The 22490-nt window shown below is 38.3% G+C and overlaps 1 protein-coding gene across 3 annotated transcripts in view; it reads left to right on the top strand.

Annotated features, from left to right (window-relative positions):
• Positions 1–22490, top strand: part of NUDCD1 (NudC domain containing 1) — a 36839-nt gene that overhangs the window by 10445 nt on the left and 3904 nt on the right. For all 3 annotated transcript variants that reach the window (XM_048068743.2, XM_048068744.2, XM_048068745.2), the window contains 7 exons: positions 4752–4937; positions 7920–8103; positions 9714–9899; positions 13970–14177; positions 17450–17594; positions 18861–18986; positions 20953–21112. In XM_048068743.2, coding sequence (XP_047924700.1) covers positions 4752–4937; positions 7920–8103; positions 9714–9899; positions 13970–14177; positions 17450–17594; positions 18861–18986; positions 20953–21112 — 1195 coding nt within the window. The remainder of the gene's footprint in view (positions 1–4751; positions 4938–7919; positions 8104–9713; positions 9900–13969; positions 14178–17449; positions 17595–18860; positions 18987–20952; positions 21113–22490) is intronic.

Raw genomic sequence — 22490 nt, 5'->3', positions numbered from 1 at the left:
TCCTGCTTTTTTCCATGTGGTTGGCTAACCTTGTCTGCCTGCCATGTGCCCACTGCACTACCCTCTCACTTCTCAGCAGGTCAGGGGGAGAAAGTAAGGTGGAAAAGCTCATCGGTTGTTGGGCTTCACGGGCTGCAGGGGGAGAGCCTGCTTCACCGTGGTCTCCTCCACGGGCTGCGTGGGCATCTGTGCTCTGGTGCCTGGAGCACCTGCTCTCCCTTCCTCAGTGACCTGCAGGGCTGTTTCACGATGTTCTCACTCCTCTCTCACTGCTGCTGTGCAACACTTTTTACCAATTCCTAAGTATGTTTTCCCAGAGATGCCCCCAGCCTGGGTGATGGGCTCAGCTGTGTCCTGTGGGGGTCTGTTACAGAGGCAGCTGGAACCCGCTGTCCCTGACATGGGGCAGCCACTGGCCTCTTCTCACAGAGACCACTCCTCGTGCTGCCAACACCTGCACGTATAAACCCAACACATCCCGTTATTAGGAGGGAACTGCATCTGTGCATTTCATTCTTAGCACATAAAACCAGGTAAAGGATTTTACAACAGGCAACAACTTGCATTTCTTTGTGTAATACCTTTAAATAGACATTCTTGCAGCTAGAAATCCCTTGGACTGGAGGGTCCCTTGAAGTCTTCAAGAAAATGGCGTTTTGTTAATGTACTATTGCAGGTTTTAGTTATAGCAGACTGTCAAATAAATTGCCACTGTCTTTTGTCCTAATATGCAGCGAAGTGCTGTTTTGCAGAGGATATGTATCTGCGTATGTATAAAGAGGAACTTGTGTTCAGAAACATCAACAAGGTCTCTCATTACAAATGTGCCTGCCCATATATTAGTCAAATGTGTATCATAAATATCGTTACAGCCAAGCGTAGCTTACAAGTTAGCGAAGGCCACAATTCAACTGAATTTCAGTATTCTCTTTAACAGAAGATTCACCGTGTTAGCACGCTTATCCTAAATCCTAACCCAAAGAACGCGTGGGCTCTTTTAACAAGTAATTATTTATAGTTCTGATTGCTATTTCTGTTGCAACTTCGGTTTTTGTTTGGAGGCGTGTTGCAGTTACCCTTAGATGACAAATTATCCCTGCAACTGAAGTATTTAGAAAGATGTCATCCCTGAATGCAGGAGGTACAGATAAGACTGTCACTTGCTCAGAATCAAACATAAATTGAAAAAGAAAAGTGAGGAACATGAGCAGATTTCGTAAGTTGATGAATGAGTATTCAGATGTTATTTATATCAAGTTGAGAAAGTTGTTACCCTAACTCAGCTAGAAATGTATTGCTAGCGTTAACGCTCATCTGTTCCAGCTATCAGACTTTCACTCAGTAAGCCAGTATTGATGCTTTGATTTAAAGACCTAATGGCTAGTGCAGTGACAGAATTATTGGGCTTGGGGAGGTTTGTTCGTTTTTGTTAGCTTTTTTGTTTGTTTTTGCATCTGACTTTGCAAACATCACACAACTTAAAAAGTAATACTGGAATTGAACTGGAAAATAATTCAGAGTTTTCTCCTATAGCAGGCAAATATTTGGAGTTGTTTTCTTGACTGTCAGGTCTTCTTGCAAAGAAGACTTTCTTTCTATATCAATATAATGGAATTGAGATATTGTAGCAACAGTAACTCGTAATGGCACCATTAATCATAGGATCACAGAATGGTTTGGGTTGGAAGGCACCTTAAAACCCACCCAGTTCCAACCCCTTGCCATGGGCAGGGACACCTCCCACCAGACCAGGTTGCCCAAAGCCCCATCCAGCCTGGCCTTGAGCACCTCCAGGGATGGGGCATCCACAGCTTCTCTGCGCAGCCTGTGCCACTGCCTCACCACCCTCTGAGTGAAGAATTTCCACCTAATATCTATTCCCCCTTCTCTTGTCACTCCACCCCCTGACATAGAGTCCCTCCCCAGCTTTCCTCTAGCTCCGTTTAGGTACTGGAAGGCCGCTGCAAGGTCTACCTGGAGCCTTCTCTTCACGCTGAACAGCCCCAACTCCCTCAGCCTGTCTTCATAAGAGAGGTGCTCCAGCCCCTTGATCATCTTCATGGCCTCTTCTGGACCCACTCCAACAGGCCCATGTCCTTCTTGTGCTGGGGGCCCCAGAGCTGAGCGCAGCACGCCAGGCGGGGTCTCACAAGAGCAGAGCAGAGGGGGAGAATCGCAATATAACTCATGGCTGATTTTTTTTCACTTTTTTTTTATGTCTTGTCTCTTCTCATTCCTGTTCTACTCCTTGGAAAAAAACATTCTTATTTTAAATTTCTTATGTAATATTGTTTATTTTTACATTACGGAAACTGTTGGTAACAATGCAACTTCTTCATAAAACTTACAGAATTTAAATCTTACAGGCACGCTGAAGAACGTACGTAAAATTTCACTGCGTGACTGTATGAGCTGGCATATGCTCACTTAAGCGGAGACTGGGTGGGGAGGTGTCAGGAAGAGTAGAGGGAATTTTTAAGCTTTTATTTTATAGTTCTTTCTTAAAGGAACTGTGGTTTTTTTTTTGTTTTTGTCATTTAAATCTAATTCCAGTGAGTACATCTGACTGTAGTATCTCAGCATCCCCTTGTACTTCTGAAGCAGGGAATCGCTGTTAGTCCCTGTTGGTCACTTGGTGCACAGAGAAACAGCGAGGCAGAAGGCAAAGCTGATACCGAAAGGCTTTAAGGACGGGTTTTGATTCAACTTCAAACAAGGCAATTCAATTCATTGTCAGACTAAAGTTAGAGGCTCTTCTAATAAATTGCTAAATTTAAATTGCTGAACAGCAAATGAAGAATATTCTAAGAGCATTTGCTTTCATGCCTTCTGAGGGGAGGCTTTGTGATTTAGATTTTTTTAATATTTTTTTTTATTTTCCAGATATATTGAGTCCTGACATTCTTCCTCAGTGCTGATAACCTAACGTGGGCTTTAGAGGATTAAATGGCTGATAGCCAATAGTTTTTAAAAACAGAATTGCATCCAGAACTATTTGAAGCTTATTGTCCTGATTCCCTTGAAGGCTGACAAAAGCATGGTCCTCTGTAATGTTATATAGTACAGCCCTGTAAATCACTGTCCAGGGCTGATGCTTTTTCTTTCTCTGATTTAAGTTTCTTTTTCCTAGACGCAGTAGTCATACAACTTGTTAGTTACAGTGGAACACTTCTATTGCAGAAAATACTGCCTTTCAGTAAAACCTTTAAGAAATTGAGTAAAAGATGAGGACGCCAAGAGGCTTTGTTCCTAGTGTTTGGGTTTGGGGTAGCTTTTGTTTGTTTATTTTTAATTTTCATCCTCTCCTCCTGAATGTGTTCTAAATTAGTCAAATAATTGAAGGAGTATTGTGATGCAACTGAATCCAGAGGGTGAACCTGAATGCTTCTGGTCATTAAAAATCTAATTTGCATCTTTTCCATTGCAGGTTTCATAATTGCCCTTGTGCCTTCTTGTAGTGCAACTGTAATCTCTAATATGAATTCAAGTAGGCGCAAAAGGCAAGCAGGCTATCGGTTTGTCATCTGGTCTTTTTTGCTCTTGCTTATTAAAGTGGTACTTACCCAAATCTAATTTATCTTGCCTACTTTTGGACATGTTCTAAATGCACATCTGATTTTAAATACACCTGGAAAAATATGAAGGATTTGAAGTTGTCTTAAATACAGTATTATCAAAAAATGAGGCTGTGTCGTGATTGTACATGCAAATGTGCTCTTTCTGTGTTACATATACACGCACAAGTGCAAAGAACTATTCTAAAGATGTTGCTTTGTATTTTTCCGTGCCTTATTTCATGTACCAGGAGTGGGTTTCTTTTACTAGAAGTAGACATGTATATGCATGATCTCCCCCCCACCTCTATTGTGTGCTGCCCATTGCTTGAGTGAACATTTTGTGGCTGAAATGCCAGGGTCTGTAACGAGACAACGTTTTAATCTGATGCTTTTACACTGCTATTTCTTAGTCCCGTTCTCACACTTACTCTAATAGAAGGTGCATTTGGTATGGCACATAATAGGTAGGTAGTTGGTTCCCTTCCCAGGTTTTCAATATTGGCATAAAAGACAAAAATAAGGTTTCAGTGTGCCACTGACATGGTATGCTAAATAAATGTATCTATCCTGATACATAGTGTAATCATAATGCGATAGAAAAGTTATTTGCAAATATGATGTGAATACAGCTTTTTAGGATTTTTTGCTAGCTAATCACAGTCATTATATCCCTAATTTTCTGAGTGAACTAACCACTCTAGGAAAGCTTAGAAATGTTTTATCAACTTGAATGTGCCAGTTGAGTAAGAGAGTGGGGTAAAATTTGTTTTAATTAGAAGTGAGTGTAAATGAACAATTCTCTGGTTTTCATTTCACTTACAGTCTTCAGGATTTGAATGGGGCTGGAATTGAGGTAAACGTTTGATTATACAGGAATGCTTGGGGAGAAGAAGTGAAAAATCTTTTTTAATGCAAAACATAACTAGTGCTATAAAATTGAAGGAAAAAAATGGAATGCTGAAATATCAATTACAAAACACTTCTGTTTTCAGTAAACAAACTAAATCAGTACGGAAATTCCCTTACGTTTTCCACATATGTGGATGTGGTTCTTGCTACCCACTGATTTTGAAATACGCTCAACTGCACAAAGAAATAGGTGAATTGCCATTGAGATTTGTTAGGCTTAACTTGTAATACTTACTAGAATTAATAAGTACTTCCTAAAGTCTTGATACATGACTTTGCTTGTAGGACACTGCTCTACAAAAGCCACGAGAAGTTTTCAGGCTCCCTGCAGACTTGACAGCTTGTGATAATCGCCTTTGTGCCTCCATATACTTCCCATCTTCCACGTGGGTTACCCTTTCTGATGGAACAGGAAGACTCTATTTAATCAAAACAGGCAAGCGTGGAGACAGTGCATCAGAAAAGTGGGAGGTAAGTCTTACAGTAACATTTTTTGAATTGTACATATACAAAATAATTCTTATTCCTGCCTTTCTTATGGTAATTGCACATATATGCAATTATGAAAAATTAAGCTTTAAATCTGAACTCTGTTATGTTGATATATGGTTGTGCCAAGCATAAAATGATTTTAATGATTTCTTTATGTGTAAAATATCTATAAAATTCAAATGGTTGAATGGAAATAGCTTCTTGATTGAAAGAGAATCTGTCTAAATAAAAGTGAGTGTTTCTAAATTGGTGGCTAAGCTCTTGTCAAGCTGAACTTCCAAGAACTGTTTCCCCTTTGCAGTTTGTATGGATCTGCCTAGGTTTTTTTTCCCACCATCATTTATTGTTTGTTCTTTCAACTGACTTGTGGAATAATATATATTTTTTTAAAAGTCCAAAATTATCATCAGTCAAGCTAATAGCTGCTTTTGTTTTTAAGTTAAGAGACTTCTGAATTGCTTGTGCTGATGTAATTCTGCTTGAAATATTCACCATTTAATTTGCCCCATCTTAAAAGTGTGTCCAGGGAGACTAGAATAAACCTTAAACAAAATTGCTCATTAAAAAGCTTTGATAAGTAGCCCTGAGGGTTACCTGCAGAGTAGACAGAGTGTAAACAGTAGTATTTCCACATCTCTGGTAGAGAAAATCTTCACATTGTGCACTTAGTTCTGGCAAATATCGGTGCTTAATATTTTTTACTTAAAATTGTTGGTTGTAACTGAAGTTTGTTTTTGTGTTTCTCATGATGAAATAGTTTACAAAACAGATTATTTTAAACAGCCTTGATAAGAACCCTTTTTGGTATCCACATCACTGTGGTGTTACAATACTAATATTGGTATCGGTTATCTTGCTTGGACACCACAAACGTAGTTGTTAAATTTCTACCTCAGCTGCTGTGAGCTTATTAGTCTGTCTTCTCTTAGTGTGAGAATATTGATCCATAAATAAGTTACATCAGAGTTGTCAGTGTACCAAAACATCCAATTTCTATGCTGAGAGTTTGCCACCATTTAAATTCACCTTTTGAGTGTTTAGACCACCCTGTGGTTTACAGTGACTTTAACATCTCAACCTTACAAATCCTCAAACATTATCAGGTTTCAGTAACAGCGAGAGTGAGCCTATGCTCATTTATCCACTGCAGCATAAATTCATTTTCCTTTATTCTCTGTGGCTGGCTGAATGGCAGAGCTCAGAAGGTTGTGATCAGCGGCGCAGTCTGTTTGGAAGTCTTTAGCTAGTGGTGTCCCTCAGGGGTCAGTAGTGGGCCCAGTCTTGTTCAACTTACTCTTCAGTGACCTGTTTGAAAGGGCACAGCGCACCCTCAGCAAGTTTGCTGACGACACTAAACCGGGAGGAGTGGCTGATCCACCAGAAAGCTGTGCTGCCATTCAGAGAGACCTGGACAGGCTGGGAAGTTGGGCCAAGAGGAACCTCATGAAGTTCAACAAGGGCAAGTGCAGGGTCCTGCACGTAGGGAGGAATAACCTCGTGCACCAGTACAGGCTGGGGGCTGACCTGCTGGAGAGCAGATCTGCAGAGAGGGACCTGGGAATCCTGGTGGACAGCAGGCTGACCATGAGCCAGCAATGTGCCATTGTGGCCAAGAAGGCCAATGAGATCCTGGGGAGCATTAGGAAGAGTGTGGCCAGCAGGTTGAGGGAGGCGATCTTGTCCCTCTTCTCAGCCCTGGAGAAATCTTACCTGCAGTGCTGCGTCCAGGTCTGGGCTCCCCAGTGCAAGACAGACCTGGAGCTCCTGGGGCGAGTCCAGTGTGGGGCTGCGAAGATGATCAGGGGACTGGAGCATCTCTTTTTGTGAGCAGAGGCTGAGAGGGCTGGGTGTGTTTAGGTGATCCTGCTTGAGCAGGGCGGTTGGACTAGATGATCCCTAGAGGTCTCTTCTAATGTCAACCACTCTGTGACTATGACTTTGATTTTAATGTATTAATGTTCTAGAAAATAATGTTTTATTTCTTATTTGTTGTTTGGATTTATTTTGTTTTTCACCTTCTTATGATTTATGCTGAATAAGCACCTTTTTATGAAAAGCTGTAACACACAGTCTCTAGAATTAAAACTTCCCGCTGTAGGTAGCTACTTCTATATGTCTCAACTTTCAAGATACACAGGCTTTCGGTATGGCATTATTTCATGTTTACAGTGATCCTGCCTAGTCACATAAAAATATGGATGGACTTTGCCAAACCCTATATACAAAAAGTCAGAAGGTTCTGACCCAACCTCCTCCTAAATGTGAATTTAATACTCCTTCATTTAAGCGTAGATTCTCTGTTTCTTAATTCCTATTAGAGAATATTCCTATTAGAGAATATGAAGTGAGTCTCTTGTAAAGATAGTAGTCAAATAAAGAGAACCCCCTCTCTCTCAGCTTGGGTTGATGATGCAACGCTGATAGCAATGTACTGGATCTTTTATCTTCTTGTTTGCATGTGCCAAGGTCCACAGTGATTTTTGGGATCTTGGGTTGCCTCAGAGAGTAGTGAGGGTATTGGTGAAATGCCTTCATTTTCATCTTGTGTGAGACTCTCTTCCCCAGTTGGTGTGCGGTGCTTATGGATCCTGTTCTGTATGCGTATTTACTTTAGTACTAAACAGCTACAGTGTAGACATTTTTGTAGATCTTTGTGCTTTGTCTAATGGGCCATTTCTGTGATCCTGTAATAGAAACAATAATAATTAAAAACATTTCAGAATGGTTTCTTGATAGCCAAAGAAGGAAAGCCAGAAATATAACAGAATAGAATAGTTCAGTTGGAAGGGACCTTCAAGGATCATCTAGTCCAACTGCCTGACCGCTTCAGGGCTAACCAAAAGTTAAAGCAGTTTGTGGCAAGCAAAAATTAACTGATTTGACATTCGCTGTAGCCTTTCACTGCTTTCTGAGACTTTGAGTTTTAACTGACTGACTTTTTGCCAACATTGTGTCTTCTAGATTGTGTTTAATGAAGAACTAGGCAGTCCATTTATTGTAGCACACAGTGTTTCATTTGTAAAATCTGGTACTCATTCAGTAGCTGTGCTGCTGCTTAGGGTAGAAAAAGATGAATTGGACACAAAAGGAAGTGGATTTCATGTTACCTTGGAATGGGTTACAATTGCAGAGATGAGCAAAGAGGGTAAGTGTTTTACATTTATGTTACTAGTGGGTAAGGAAAACTAAAACAAACAAAATCTATATATATATATAAAAAAAAGGCAAAACCAGCTATCATGCTTTTATTCTTTGTCTTAGAAGTTTATTTTTCCTCAGTTTCTGATATTTCCTTCCCACAAAAACTCTACTCAGATTTTACATAGGTCATTTTCTTCCATTTTCAGATCAAGTTCTCAGTTGTAGACCTTAATTATGACAAATATTTGGAAGATAGGAAGAAGTAAACTTCTACATGTGTGGTTAAAGTGATTAGAAAACAAGCTAAGAACTTTGTGTCATTATGAAATGAAGTTCCTTTAGCTTGGTCCAGTAAAATCAAGGTTCAAGATATCTATTTCTAATAAATATCTGTTGTACTTTTCATAAAGTTGTATGAGTGATTACCTTCCCGGTACAGCACTCTCTTTGGTCATCTGTATAGTCTGAGGTGATCTGTTAAAGCATGCTCCCTAGTTGCCTGGGGTTTTCTGACTGTGTAGGTCTCTGACTCTGCTTCTGATTTAAATGGCTATGTCTCTTCTATTAATACCCCTCTGCCCACGCTCAAAAAAGGAGGGAGGGGGGCTTTAATTAACACGCCCAAGTACCAGAATTACATTGTAGTCTGGTTATTTTTCTTTATTCCACTTCTGAACTAACTTTTAGCAAGTATGATAACTAGTTAAGGGGATCCAAATTCGATTCCAAAATCTGTTACTCTCTGTATTCTGTGACTGTGTTTCCCTAAACTTAGCACTGATGTCAACCAGGAACACGTTACACTGGAGTGGTATAGATGATTTTTACCTTCATGATCTGGTCTTGTCTAACATCTCTGCTAATAAGTTCTCTTTTTTTTTGGCTTGTTTCAAGTAAAGTTGTAGTTGCAAATACACCGATTTCTTTTAATGAAGAGGTGAAGCATAGATGTGAAAAACTAAACAATTCTTGAGGATAATTTTATCAACTGTGAGAATTTTATTAAGTTACTGGTAAATTCCTAAAAATCCACTTGCACTATCTGTTATTATTCAGAAGTCAATCAAATACTTAGGCATCTGAGTCCAGGTAGATTTAAATGGAGGAAGAACACTCTAGAATGTATCACCTTACCTGTATTTTAATTCATCATTACTCATGTGTTTGGGAATGGCGTGTTCCTTGATGCCAGTAGTTAACAACTAGGACCTCCTCAACTCGTGTAAAACTCTGGCCTTCAAAAGGGAAGGTAGGCATTTTCCATTATGAATTGTTATCGCAAGCTATTTCATTGTTACTCAAACTTTTTTAGCACCTCAGAAATGTTTGGAAGATTTATTTGTACGGAGACTGAGAGTGGTTTTCTGAATTGGCAGGCTAGCTTTGATCAAAGAAATCATCATAAGGAAAAAAGAGCAATGTTAGATTAATTTTAGGATCTACGTGTGTAATAAAATCATTGAAAAACAAAAGAGAAATTTCCTTTTAATCCACAGTACTGTTATTTAACCAGTAGGATTGTGTAGTATTTTTAAATGTAATGAGGTTCTTGAATGAGATTTTGTGCTCTAGAAAAATAGTACTGCTCAGATTTTTTTTTTTTTCATTTTACAGGTGATCATCAATATGAAATCTGCAGAAAGAGAGTTTTACAAGGAAAATCAGTCCCCCATTATGCAGCAATAGAGCCGAATGGGGATGGTCTAATGATTCTTTCCTACAAACCATTCAAATCTGTACAAGAAGAAGAAAAAAAGTTAGCAGGAAATGATGATGCAAAAACAGCAAATGAAAAGAAAGGTAAAACTTAACTGTCAGGTCATGACAGACTGCTCTTTGTTTTGTCAAAGAAAAGAACTTGTCAGTTTAGAATCTGTTTGGAAACTCCAGCAGTAAATGTTGGTCTTAATATCTACCATCAGATTTTTTTTTATAAGGCCAGATATGCTTTTTTTTTTTTTTTAACATATTTGTTTTCTTCCTAGGAAGTTGTGTTGGGCATAAACCTATATGACAAGTCTTTTTAGATAGGAAGCACTTAAAGAATTTCCTTGTCTCAAGGAAAAGAATATTCTGCAAACAGAACTGTACTCATTATTTGCTAACGGTTGAGTTAAGACAACAGTTGCCTAAATGCAGGCATCTAGCTGAAGTGTTCAAACTGAGAAGCTAGTCTTAGGTGAGAGAAGGGAGCATGGCACCCAAACAGTTGTTCAGCAGAAAGATCTCTCTGATATGGAAATCACTCCTGCCTTTCAAACAACAAAGGTTTTGTTTTTTTTTTTTTTTTTTTTTTTTTAAGAATGAGAATCTAGTAAAAGACTCCCCTAAGAAAGTAGTTTAGAGGAAAAAGAATCAACTTCATCAAAAGACACTCATACTTTTCTTCTAGGAGATCAAAGCAAAATGAAGTATATGAACCCCTACTAAGTATTAATCCTAAATGTCACCGAGTTCATAATATGTATATTTATGTAGCTATATTGTGTTATTTCAGATTTGATTTTTGCTTCTGCATATGAGAGAGATGTTAATGAGCCTATCTTAACTGAATGATACTAACACAATTTTTTCAGTTGTGCAGAAATCTATTAGCCTAACCTAGGCTATAATTTTGGTTGCATGGCTATATAAAATTGCAGGCGTAGCAGATACCAAATAGCAAAACAAGATGTGCTGGCAGTAATACTCTAATTTTTATAGAGATTACAACAATACATGAGGAAATATTAAGGTGGTTATGTTGCTTATTGGTATTTTGGCTTTTTCTTTGTCCTTTCAGATTCTGCTCCATACATACTTGACAGCTAATAAGGTAGTCTAGAAGATAGTGTAGAAAAGAAGGGCCTAAGGTATTTTTTGGTCTCTTTCTGTTATCTTACAAATTAAGACTTTAATATCAGATACAGTCTGTGTCAAAATTTAGAATTTTGATGGCTGTTGCATCTCATATAATAATAGTTTCTGGGAAGTGTATTTGTAGTATCTGTGACTGATCCTGTAGCAAACAGGAAACTCATGGTACTAGGCAACAGTGTAAGAGTCCTTCCAGAGTTGCAGTTGCTGAGATGATCAGCTAAGTCTTGTACTACGACACCTTGAGAGCTTTCAAAACGTTCCAGAGAATGAGTCAGTCCATGCTTTGCTTTCCCTCTAACTAGGAAGGTAACATGTAAAAGAAAATGAATACATCTGTAGTTATGTTTTCTGTGACCAACTGTGAACGACCCAGTCTTCCTGTCATAGCCTTTAGAATGTTTTAGCTTTATATTCTCTCCTTTTAGAGTAGAATAGTTTCAGTTGGAAGGGACCTACAAAGATCAAGTCCAACTGTCAAGACTACCTTGGGTCCGACACAAAGTTAGAACATACAGTAAAGAGCATTATCCAAATGCCTCTTAAACACTAACAGATGTGGGCCACCAACTACCTCTACGAAGCTCTGGTGGTTTTATCCTGCTGGGCAACCAAACTCTACCACAACGGTTCTCTCACTCCCTCTCCTCAAAGGTAAAAGGGGAGAAAATGTGATGAAAAGGGCTCAAGGGTTGAGATAAGGACAGGGAGATCACAACAGTTACTGGCACAGGCAAAACAGACTCAGCATAGGGAGATTAAAATAATTCATTGCCTATCACTAGCAGACTAGACCAGTGAGAAACTAAAAGCAAACCAAAACCACCTTCCCCCCCATCGACCCTCTTCTGCTGCCTCCCCTCAAGCGGTGCTGGGCAATGGGGGCTGCGGTCAGTCCCTGATGCTTCATCTCCGCCGCTCCCTCACGGTCCCTCTCTGCCCCTGCTCCCCGTGGGGTCCCTCCCACAGGATGCCGTCCTTCCCGAACTGAGCCTGGGGGGCTGCCCACAGGCAGCAGCTCTTCAAGCACCGCTCCCACACGGCTCCGTACCACGGGGTCCATCCCCCAGGAGCAAACTGCTCCAGCACGGGTCCCCCACGGGCGGCAGCTCCCCCCAGACCCCCTGCTCCTGCGTGGGCTCCTCTCCACGGGCTGCAGCTCCGGCCCGGGGCCTGCTCCTGCGGGGGCTCTCCATGGGCCGCAGCCTCCTCCAGGCCACATCCACCTGCTCCACCGGGGGCTCCTCCACGGGCTGCAGCGTGGAGATCTGCTCCGTGTGGGACCCGTGGGCTGCAGGGGGACAGCCTGCTCCACCTGGGCCCTCTCCACAGGCCGCAGGGGAACTGCTGCTCTGTGCCTGGAGCACCTCCTGCTGCATGGACCTGGGGGTCTGCAGGGCTGCTTCTCACTCCTCTCTCTCCCAGTTGCTGCTGCACAGTGGTTTTCCCTTTCTTCAGAGGCCCAACCAGTATCACTCACTGGCTCGGCTCTGGCCAGCAGCAGGTCCCTTTTGGAGCTGACTCTGCTCTGACATGGGGCTGCTGCTGGGTTCTGCTCACAGAGTCCACAACTGCAGGCCCTGCTACTAAAACCTTTCCATGTAAAGCCGGTACAGAAGCTTGTCCGAAGGTTTAACTACCATCTCAGTAACAAGCTTATTCTGATGTCCAGTCTGAACTTACCCTGTCACAGATTTGAGCCGCTCCCACATGTCCTGTCACAAGATGAACACCTCACTCCCAGCTTGTCATCCTCAGATAGCTTGTAGAGAGCAGTAAGGTCACCCCTCAACCTCCTTTTCTCCAAGTTTAACAAACTTATTGTCCTCATCTGCTCCTCACAGGACATGCCTTCTAGCCCTTTAACCAGCTTTGTTGCCATCCTCTGTATAAGTATTTCTTATGGAAGGACAGCAGTTTAATAGAGATCGGTATGAGGAAGATTCTAGGCCCAGGAGCAAAAGTCAAATGTTACCCCTTGGCAGGCAGTTTTATTTCATCTCTGTCATCTAAGGCAGATGAAGACTACTTGGTCTTTTAAAACCGTTTCTGTTGAATAGTCAGTGTAAGTGCTAACAAAATAGATTAGGGGAAAATGTTCACTTTTCTGAACGGCATATAGTTCAGAGTATGGAGTTGCTTATCATAACCACTGTACCTGGTGTCTGTTTAACCAAGTTACTGATCATTAATGGTTCAGTGCATTTGAATGTCCTGGAGCATGCCCAGAGAAGGGCTACAAAGCTGGTGAAGGGCCTGGAGCACAAGTCCTGTGAGGAGCGGCTGAGGGAACTGAGGGTTTTTAGTATGGAGAAGAGGAGGCTCAGGGGAGACCTTATTGCTCTCTACGACTACCTGAAAGGAAGGTGTGGGGAGCTGGGGGTCGGCCTCTTCTCACAGATAACTAGTGATAGGACTAGAGGGAATGGCCTCAAGTTGCACCAGGGGAGGTTCAGGTTGGAAATTAGGAGACATTTCTTCTCAAGAAGAGCAGTCAGGCATTGGGACGGGCTGCCCAGGGAGGTGGTGGAGTCACCGTCCCTGGGGGTGTTCAAGGAAAGGTTGGACGTGGTGCTTAGGGACATGGTTTAGTGGATGACGTTGGTGGTAGGGCGACGGTTGGACCAGATGATCTTGGAGGTCTTTTCCAACCTTAATGATTCTATGATTAATACATTTTGGCTATCCATTCCATAATATCTTTCACAATAAGTTTCCCAATTAACTTTAGAGTACTATTTAATGCCCATTGGATAACTCCATCAGCATATTTGAGTATAGATATGAATATAAGATGTTTTCCAACAGAGGGACACAAAATCAACTTAATTGCTTAAAAAAAAAAAAATGTTTCTCTATTTTGTGATCAGAATATATTTTAAGTAAGTTGTTTAGAGTAGAAGCTTATTTTCACCTTCCCCCAGCCCTGACTCCCAGCAGCATTACATACCGTGGAATCCAGGACAGCTTTTTTAAAATCTAGTTGATATTTTTCTGTACGTTTTCAATTGTAGACCCTCTCTATTACTGGCAGCAGACTGAAGATGATGTGACAATAACAATTCACATTCCTCAAGACATCACTAAGGATGACATAAAAGTACACTTTTCCCCTGAGAACATATGTGTTACACTGAAAGACCAGCCTCCTTTGATGGAAGGAAAACTACATTCTTCTGTGGACCATGAAAGCTGCACATGGATAATTAAAGAGAACAAAAGGTGTTGTATATGGTTTTTAGATTTACTACTGCTGGGAATTGATTTCAAATGCGTATTATATCTGACTTTTGGGCCCTCTGGGAATGCACTCCTCCTTACAAGGTTGTATCTCCTCTGCTGAAAAGAGCTCACTGGCTTCTGCAATTCTGTCTTACAGTACTGTTTCTTTAACTAATTGCGAAAGTAGTTCCCTCTTCTTACAGTTACTTGCTTATGAGGTTACATGGCAAGCTATTTTCTACAATGACATAGAACAGCCTTTTCAAGCTAAAAATTACTTTTTCACAAAAAAAAAAAAAAAAAAAAATGTACTGACAGATATACCTGTGTCAGACCAGGAAATTCAAGGTTTTCCACTACTGTGCTGTGAAGCAGAATTCTTCACAGTGTTAGAATACATCGATGCTCATAATGTTAGCCTTCTCACTATTTTCGTGTGCTTTGCCTGTGCTTATTGGCAACCATAGATAAAGTGATGTTTTAAAATCTTTGGTTGCCTTTCTATACTGAAATGTAACCCATGCATGGCTGCGTTTTTTTTATTCTCTTTGAGAATAATCTTGTCCGTTCACTTCTAGTTGATCACAATGCAAAAGTGAAAAGGTAAACTATTAAATGATTCTCACAAAGACTGTTTATAATAAAATTGTGAAACTTTTGGTGATAAATTCAGTAAGGAAATTTAGAAGTACTAAAATGTCCAGGAAAAAAAAAAGTATTAAAATATAAAAAATTACCTTGTGAGCAAAGTAAGCTTAATTGATTCAACATTTTTTTTTTCTTCTCATGACAATTCAGGATTGATTAACTTGACTCTGTTTTTCACAAACAGAAACTTACTTTTTTTTGTAATAACAAGGAATTCTTCAGTCTAGTTTGATTTATAAGTTCTTTATTGCATTTTTCTAATCCATTATACATCATGTATACTATGCTAGTAGAGCCTTTGGAGGGTCCTTCAGAGCAGAGCCCTAAACTGATCTCCAAGTCTCCTTGACGGAATGTGTTTGTTCCATCATTGGTTTAGGTTTTTTGGTGGGTGCATATTGGCTATGATATTTGCATTTGCACCAGCAAAATGTACTTCATAACTGGAAGCTGACACGAGTATTCAGATTTATTTCCACATGTGTTTCTGCACATGTAAAAGTAAGCCTGAAATCCCTGTGTATTTGGAAGTGTACCCTTTTGCATTTTCTGTTTGAGACTCCAAGCTGACTGCTCATGTTATAGGTCGCTTTCTTTGTTGCAGTTAACACGTGCAGCGGACCCTTATATACACCATTTTGCCCTGCCACGTATGGTAGGACATGAACTGAAAGATTTGGATGCTTAAATACTGTTAGACGTACTACAGGTTCTTCCAGTATTCTTTTTGCATTATTTGTGAATCTAGGGGGGGGGCGAGGGAATGCCAGAAAGTGAGTCAATAAGTAAAACTGTTTTAAATTTCATTGCTCAGATGTGGTTCATAATAGAATTTGTCTTGGATCTTCAACAAGTATAAGAAAAGTAACGAACTCTGACAGTATATCGTATATATTTGGACATTTATTACTTTTGCTCTTAGGATAAAGTAATGAGCCACTATGTATTGAAACGAGCAGGTTTGGTTTAATGGTTTCTTAAAGAGTAATTTCCATGTATGGTATCATCAGGTGAAAAAGAAAAAAAAAAAAAGAAAGTTGTTTCGAGGAAAACAGTTCTTTCCTTTAAATAAGGCAAAATGAAGTTTTTTCACTGGAACGGTTTTGCAAGTAAGGTTCCCAGACTTGATGATACAGAAAATAGGAACTGATGTTTGAGAAGACTGAATTCTTGCCATTATAATGCTTTAAAATACTAAATGAAAGATGATATGCTAGGAACAATAATGCCTTCTAGGTGCTTGGACAAGCTTGACGTTAATCTTGATGCATTGTGTGAATTTGTGTGTGTAGTATATAGGTCTCTACTGTGTGAGAATTGGTTGTAATAGGAAAAGTAGAATGATGTTTTCTGCAAGACATTCCCAGTTAGTTTTTTTTTTTTCAGTTTCATTTGATAAGTGTGTTTTCCTTGAGTTTTCTCTCATAAAAATCTTTGCTTTTTTCCCAAAAGGTAGCTATGAAAGTTTATTTAATTCTTCTGGAGAATAACTAAAGGACTAATATTTGTATGCAGATTATGCTAATGCTGTATACTAAAATGTGAGTTTGCAGCTGTTGATTATTAGGCAAATAGCTAAATGACTCAAGTTTGAGTTAATTATCAAGTGGTTAATATTGCATGACTCTCAGGTTTCTGTTTTAATAAGAAATAGTATTTACACATTTGAATGTCATAAGTTGCACTTGATTTTTAATAGTGACACTACAATACCACTTGAAATTTTTTGATTTAAAAACCTCACTCCCAATTATCTTGTGCAAAATAATTGTGTTTCTGATAACCAGTGTAGTGGTTTCAGTTGTAAAATGAAGATAATTCAGGGGTCACCAAATACTTCTTGCTCTGATGCAGTACTTAGTAACTTAGAAAGTTTTCTTGTTGTGTCATGTAAACAAATGACATTCTAGACCTTGTAGGTGTGTCTAAAAAGCATGTTTATTGAAACTGTTTTTGTTGTTCTACCCATGTATAATTAAATAGAAATGCGCTGCTGATGCATCAGGCTCTCGTAATTATTTACTTATATATTTATTCATTCCTTATGCCAAGTTCTTTTTTTTTTTTCCTCACAAGTTACAGTAATTGTATCTTTTGACATAGAATTTTATATAGACAGTGTAGGTAACTGTGTTGTACTGTTTCTGAGGCTTATAAAATACAAATATTTTTGTTCTACATGTTATACAAAGGTAGTGTGTGCTTAAGTGGTGGTATTTAGCACGTGTTAGGTTTCAGATAAACTTCTGTAGTGAAATTTTCTCTCTCTGAATTGATTTATTTATAGGTGATCTCCTGCAGTATTTAAAAACTTTTATAAAACTACTTCAGAGGAAACCACATTTGAATTGAAAACTCTGAGGACACTTCCATGAATACATTTTATTCATTCTTAGGCTTTTAGAAATCACTTGTCTTTCATCTGATTTTCTTTGGGATATTTTCCATTAGAATAGTTTATTTTATAAGTTGATTCCTAATGGTTTCTGTTATGAGGTTTTCATTATCACTTCAGTTTAGAGAGGAGAAGCTCTCAAATCTATATTTAGAGCTTTCTGACTATCATCTTAAAAAAGGATGCAGTGTATTCATCTATTACTCGTTGTCTTCTATTTGCATTTTAGCTTGGAAATTTCTCTAATTAAGAAAAATGAGGGACTCCGGTGGCCAGAGCTAATAATTGGCGACACAAACGGGGAACTCATTATGGACCCTTCCCAAGCCACTGAAATAAGTGAATGTCTGATGCATCTGACCTCTGAAGAAATGGTAAGAAGTTGAAAAATAAAATATTTAACATTCTTGCACATTTGTATGTTGTCTTTTCTTGATACGCTAATTCACACATCATTGACAGACGTCTTCAGTTCATTTACTGTTCAGAATCCTAACACCAAACTCAGTGTTGTCTGAAATTGATGACAAACTAATGGCATTAGAGTTCTGAACATGTTTTGAACTGTACTATCTTCATGTGGGACTGAATTTAGCTTACATGATAGTGTCTGTGCAACAAAACAGAAATCTGATTAATTTGAAAAATAGATTTTGTTCCCATGATGGGCCAATTTTAAAGCAGTTGATTGAAGTGAATTTTTAGTATGTCCATTGCTTGTTTATCAGTAGGTTAGCAACAATTTTATGCTGTCTTTTTAGGGTTGCTGTACTTGGCTTCTATTGGCTGTGAGTGTTAATGAAATGGTTTCCTAGGCTTGCCTTTTAAAATAAGCATGACTCATGAACTTTCTGGCATTATTGTTATACAGGGAGTCTTTACTTGAAATGTAATTTTAAAGTACTGTTTGCTTGATACTTCACCTTTTGGTTTGATTAGAAAGTGGTATCTCATCTAAAACTTGTGAAATATGACTCCCTATGGATCTTAATATATTAGTTGTGGCTTACTACTTTTTTGAAGAGCGCTGAAGAAAGTTATACTGAAATAAATTCTGGTTAGTGCTTAAAATTGATTTCACTCCTCTCTTCCCCCACTGTTCATGGGCAAGATATTGTAGTCCATCTTCTAAACATACTTTCATTGGGAACTTCAAATGTCTTTGCTTTTGCAACTCATACTGAGGATAAGGTGATTTTTTGTCACAAGTTTTCAGTTCTTGTGCAGTAATTATCATGATGATAATTAGGGCTACTTAGACAATAAGTTAATCCATTTTTTTCTAGCATTTTCAATAGCAATCTGAAAGAATTTCACAGTGATGTAAATTTACTTTTACCTACTTAGGTTTTCAGGATCATATACTCTTGCTACTTATGGAGGGGAAATATTGTCCGTGTTTTACTGGCTTATGTACCTTTCCTTAAACTGAAATATATTTTGTTGTATCTGCCACCCATGCTGTCTTCCACAACAGAATTGGTGGCTTTCATTTTGATCAGGTACATAATAATTTGATCTTTAAGTATAAAAGAATATGCAAATGATTCTTACAGTTTTTGTTTTAGAAAGGGATTGATATATATACAGTTGTATATAAAGCTCAGTTCTTCAGAGGTTTCATTGTCTTTCTGTTTCAGAATCCAAACCCTGAAAAGGAAAACCCACCTTGTAATGCACAAGAATTAGAAGAATGTGATGCTTTTCTTGAAGATAGTGCAACTTTATGCAGATTTGATGGCGATACCCTACAGGTCACTCACATAGTAAGTGCTGTAACTTATTACAGAAATATTTTTAAATATTCTTTTTCTGATATGAAAGTTGAATTCTGTTATCAGAACAAAAATCTGTACAAGTCCTTGAAACCACATACATTTCTTCCATAACATAAAATCATGGTAACAATAAACATCTGCATGTGTCCTTCAGTAGCATTTTGATGTAAAAGTAATGCTGCTCTTATCTTGATTTTACATGTATATGTGTGTGTGTGTGTATATGCATTTAAATCTGTATATATCTCTATAGATCTATGTAGATACATAGATACATACACTCGCTCAAAGTGAGACGTTTGAAAAAGTGAAGGTATGTCAGAATAATGACATGAAGGGAGTCTTCTTCAGGGACATAACATTTTTGTAGGTTCCGTAGCTTTTATTTTTTTTCAGTAACTTTTCAGATAGCCTGGTAGGAAGTTGCACCTTTTTTACTACAAAAATAGAGCATAGATCCATTTTTTTATGATCACTCTTGGTCAGTCACGCTGGAAATAACAGTGAGCAGAATGCTTAATCTAGATTTTGAGCAATGTCCTCCACTAGCAGTAAGTTAGAACTTGATCTGGTCTATTCCCTACAGGAACAAACAAACAAAATAATCATCTGAGAGCATCACAGATTGTTGTTGTCTTTTTTTTTATTATTATTTATGCATTTTTTTTCAAGATGTCTCTACTAAGCTTGTAATAAATGTTGGTGTTCTACCTGATCAGTACTTTGTGTCACTCAGAGCACATTTAGAACAACCTTTGTTGTGCAGAAAAATGTTGTGGTTACAGAGTAAGATTCTGGATCCTAATTTCCCATTTCCTTAGAAAAGCTCTAGAAAAAGTCTTGAGGATATATCTTTCAGATTGTGGTTTATTGTCTGTTTAGGTAGTGTTCATCCACTTCTAGACCTCAAAAAGATATGTGCTCACTACTTTATTATATATGAGAATGTATAAAGTTCAACACGCTAGTACATTGTAGAGCTTTTATTTTCACTTGCAAAACCAGTTATTGCAGCAAGCTCAGTATCTTTTAAAACTAGTTTTACTCTTTCATGATAGCAAATTCCAAAATTTCTACATGCTTGGAAAGCAATTTATTTTTATTAATTAATAACATTAAATGCAAAAGCTGTTTTTTTTTTTTTTTTTTTAAATAATTTGCTTCTGTACATGTAAGAGATTTTGAATTGTGGGCTGGGAAGGCAGAATATCGTGGTATTCAGGCTGAACGTGGGGTCTCCCAAATCTGCTTTTTGGTAAGCAGTTTACTATAAAGGTTGTCTGTGTCACAGAGATGGAACTTTTGTTTCTTTGATCATTCACTGATATAAGTTTTTATTTATTCTGAAGGTAATTGGGATAGGCAGGATATGCCTGTCTCACTTTTCTTAAGATCATTCCTGGTGAATAGAAGTGGTCATTGAATGTTTTTGGTGATCTAGACATATTTGATGAATAGAGTGCTGGTCTGGAACTTAGTAATTACTTCATTGTGAGAAAATACAAAACTGCTGACATTTCATCATTTTAGTATTCTAAATAATCCTTTTCCCAGTGCTTACCAACTTTTTTTTTGCATATGGACAGTATTTCCTTCCCTATTGGCACGGCAGAAAAACAGCTGTAATTTTTTAAGTAGAGAGAATCTTTTCCTAACATCAGACATTGTAGATTAGGATCCTCCATCCTAGAAAGTCATTTCTATACAAAAGCATTTATTCCTGTGTGCTCATGTAATGGGCATAATCTTTCCCTAAATATTATCCCAAGAAACTAAATTGCACGTGTTTGAAATGTGTAAGCCACCTGTTGCGTATTGAGCTGTTCATCATCATAATGTGTTCAAATATTTTATCACCTAACATTAATCTGTTAAACATCTAACTGTGGCAGCATGTGACAGAGTCTGCTATTTGTGCTTTGTATCAATATTTTGTATTTCTTTTTGATTTCAGATTAATCTTGGAAGCAACCAGTATCTTTTCTCGGTTGTAGTGGATCCCAGAGAAATGCCTTGCTTCTGCCTGAGGCATGATGTTGATGCTCTTCTTTGGCAGCCCCACCCTGACCAGCCAGAAAACATGTGGGAACACATTGCAACTTTTAATGCTTTAGGTAGGAAATAGACTTCTGTGTCACACTTCTGAGACATTCCTGCCTGAATACTTTCAGTATGGCTTCTGTTGATATTTCACTTAAATAAATTTGAATTGAAAGGCACTATAGTTCTGTTGGTAACAGAATGCCAGTTTAATTCTAGAAATACTAGAACATGAGAGATAAGATGTTTACACCTTGAGAAAAATGAACCTGTTCAGACTATATACATGACGCAAGCACAGTATTGCACAGTAAAAAGGAGAGTTCATTGGATAAGTGAACTAGATTTAAAGACTTCTAAAAGCACAGTAAACACCTTAAGAGACAGAAAAAAAGCAGGGCAACTGATGACGTTCGTGTCTAATTTTGTATGTGCTTATGGTAAGATATTTTAGTAAGAGACAATATTAAAAATATTTTAGTAAGAGACCATTAAACTTTTCCTATCTTGTTGTCCCAGGTGGCAGGTCTGAGGAACTGGAAATGATTGTTCAATACTTATTCTGTTATAAGAGCTAGCAACATCAAATTACGTTGGGACATAATAGGTTCAAAAGAAACTAAAAGAAATACTTAGCATAGGCATATTTGTGCTGTGGAACCTTCTTGCATAAAATCTTGTGGATGGGAAAAGTTTTAATGAATTTACAATAAAGAAACAAACATGACAGGAAAAATAAAGAGCATAACTGTGCCAGCTCTGGCTACAGAAGCCCCTTTACCTCTGAGATTAGACTGCCAGAAATGTAGGAAAATGTGACCCTTAGTTACTGCTGTATTCTTGCACTGAAGTGTAGGATTTTTTTTAGTGAAAGTTGGGAGCAGAATTCATAAGCTCAGAAGCAGAAAATACTTCAAATAAACAGATACAAGAGTAAGTAAGAATCGCTATATCAGATAAAGCAGAATGGTCTACATAGCACAGTGTTGTACCTGTTACTTAATAAAGATAAATCAGGTTTCGTTTAATCTAGTGCAATATTTACTTCTGCTCTGGCAACTGTAGTGTTCATGTTCTCTAAGTGTGGTCCGGACCCACTCCTTTAATAGTGCCATGTGACAATTTATTCCCTCTGTTCCCTAAATACATTTGTTTGACCATACCACTCTGTCTGCATACGAAATGAAAGAGAAGGTATAAGCTGTTTTATAGAGCTCACGTAGGTTTCCATAATGCATAATTGATTTTGGTCTGGATTTTTGCAGTTTATTTGGTTTTGTATGTGAATGCTCTTTTTTTATAGCCTGTTATTTTCACTTATAGTCATATTAAGCTGTAAGTATCTTAAAGTTCTCTAACAAAAGAGATTAATTCCACAATTTGTTCTTTACTCGTTTCAAATTTCATTATACCAGGAAAAAAATGGATGATGAGGATTAAGGCGATTTTTTC

This window comes from Anser cygnoides, chromosome 2 (assembly GCF_040182565.1).
Source record: "Anser cygnoides isolate HZ-2024a breed goose chromosome 2, Taihu_goose_T2T_genome, whole genome shotgun sequence".
NCBI lineage: Eukaryota > Metazoa > Chordata > Aves > Anseriformes > Anatidae > Anser > Anser cygnoides.
This window is presented reverse-complemented; position numbering and strand designations above follow the sequence as displayed.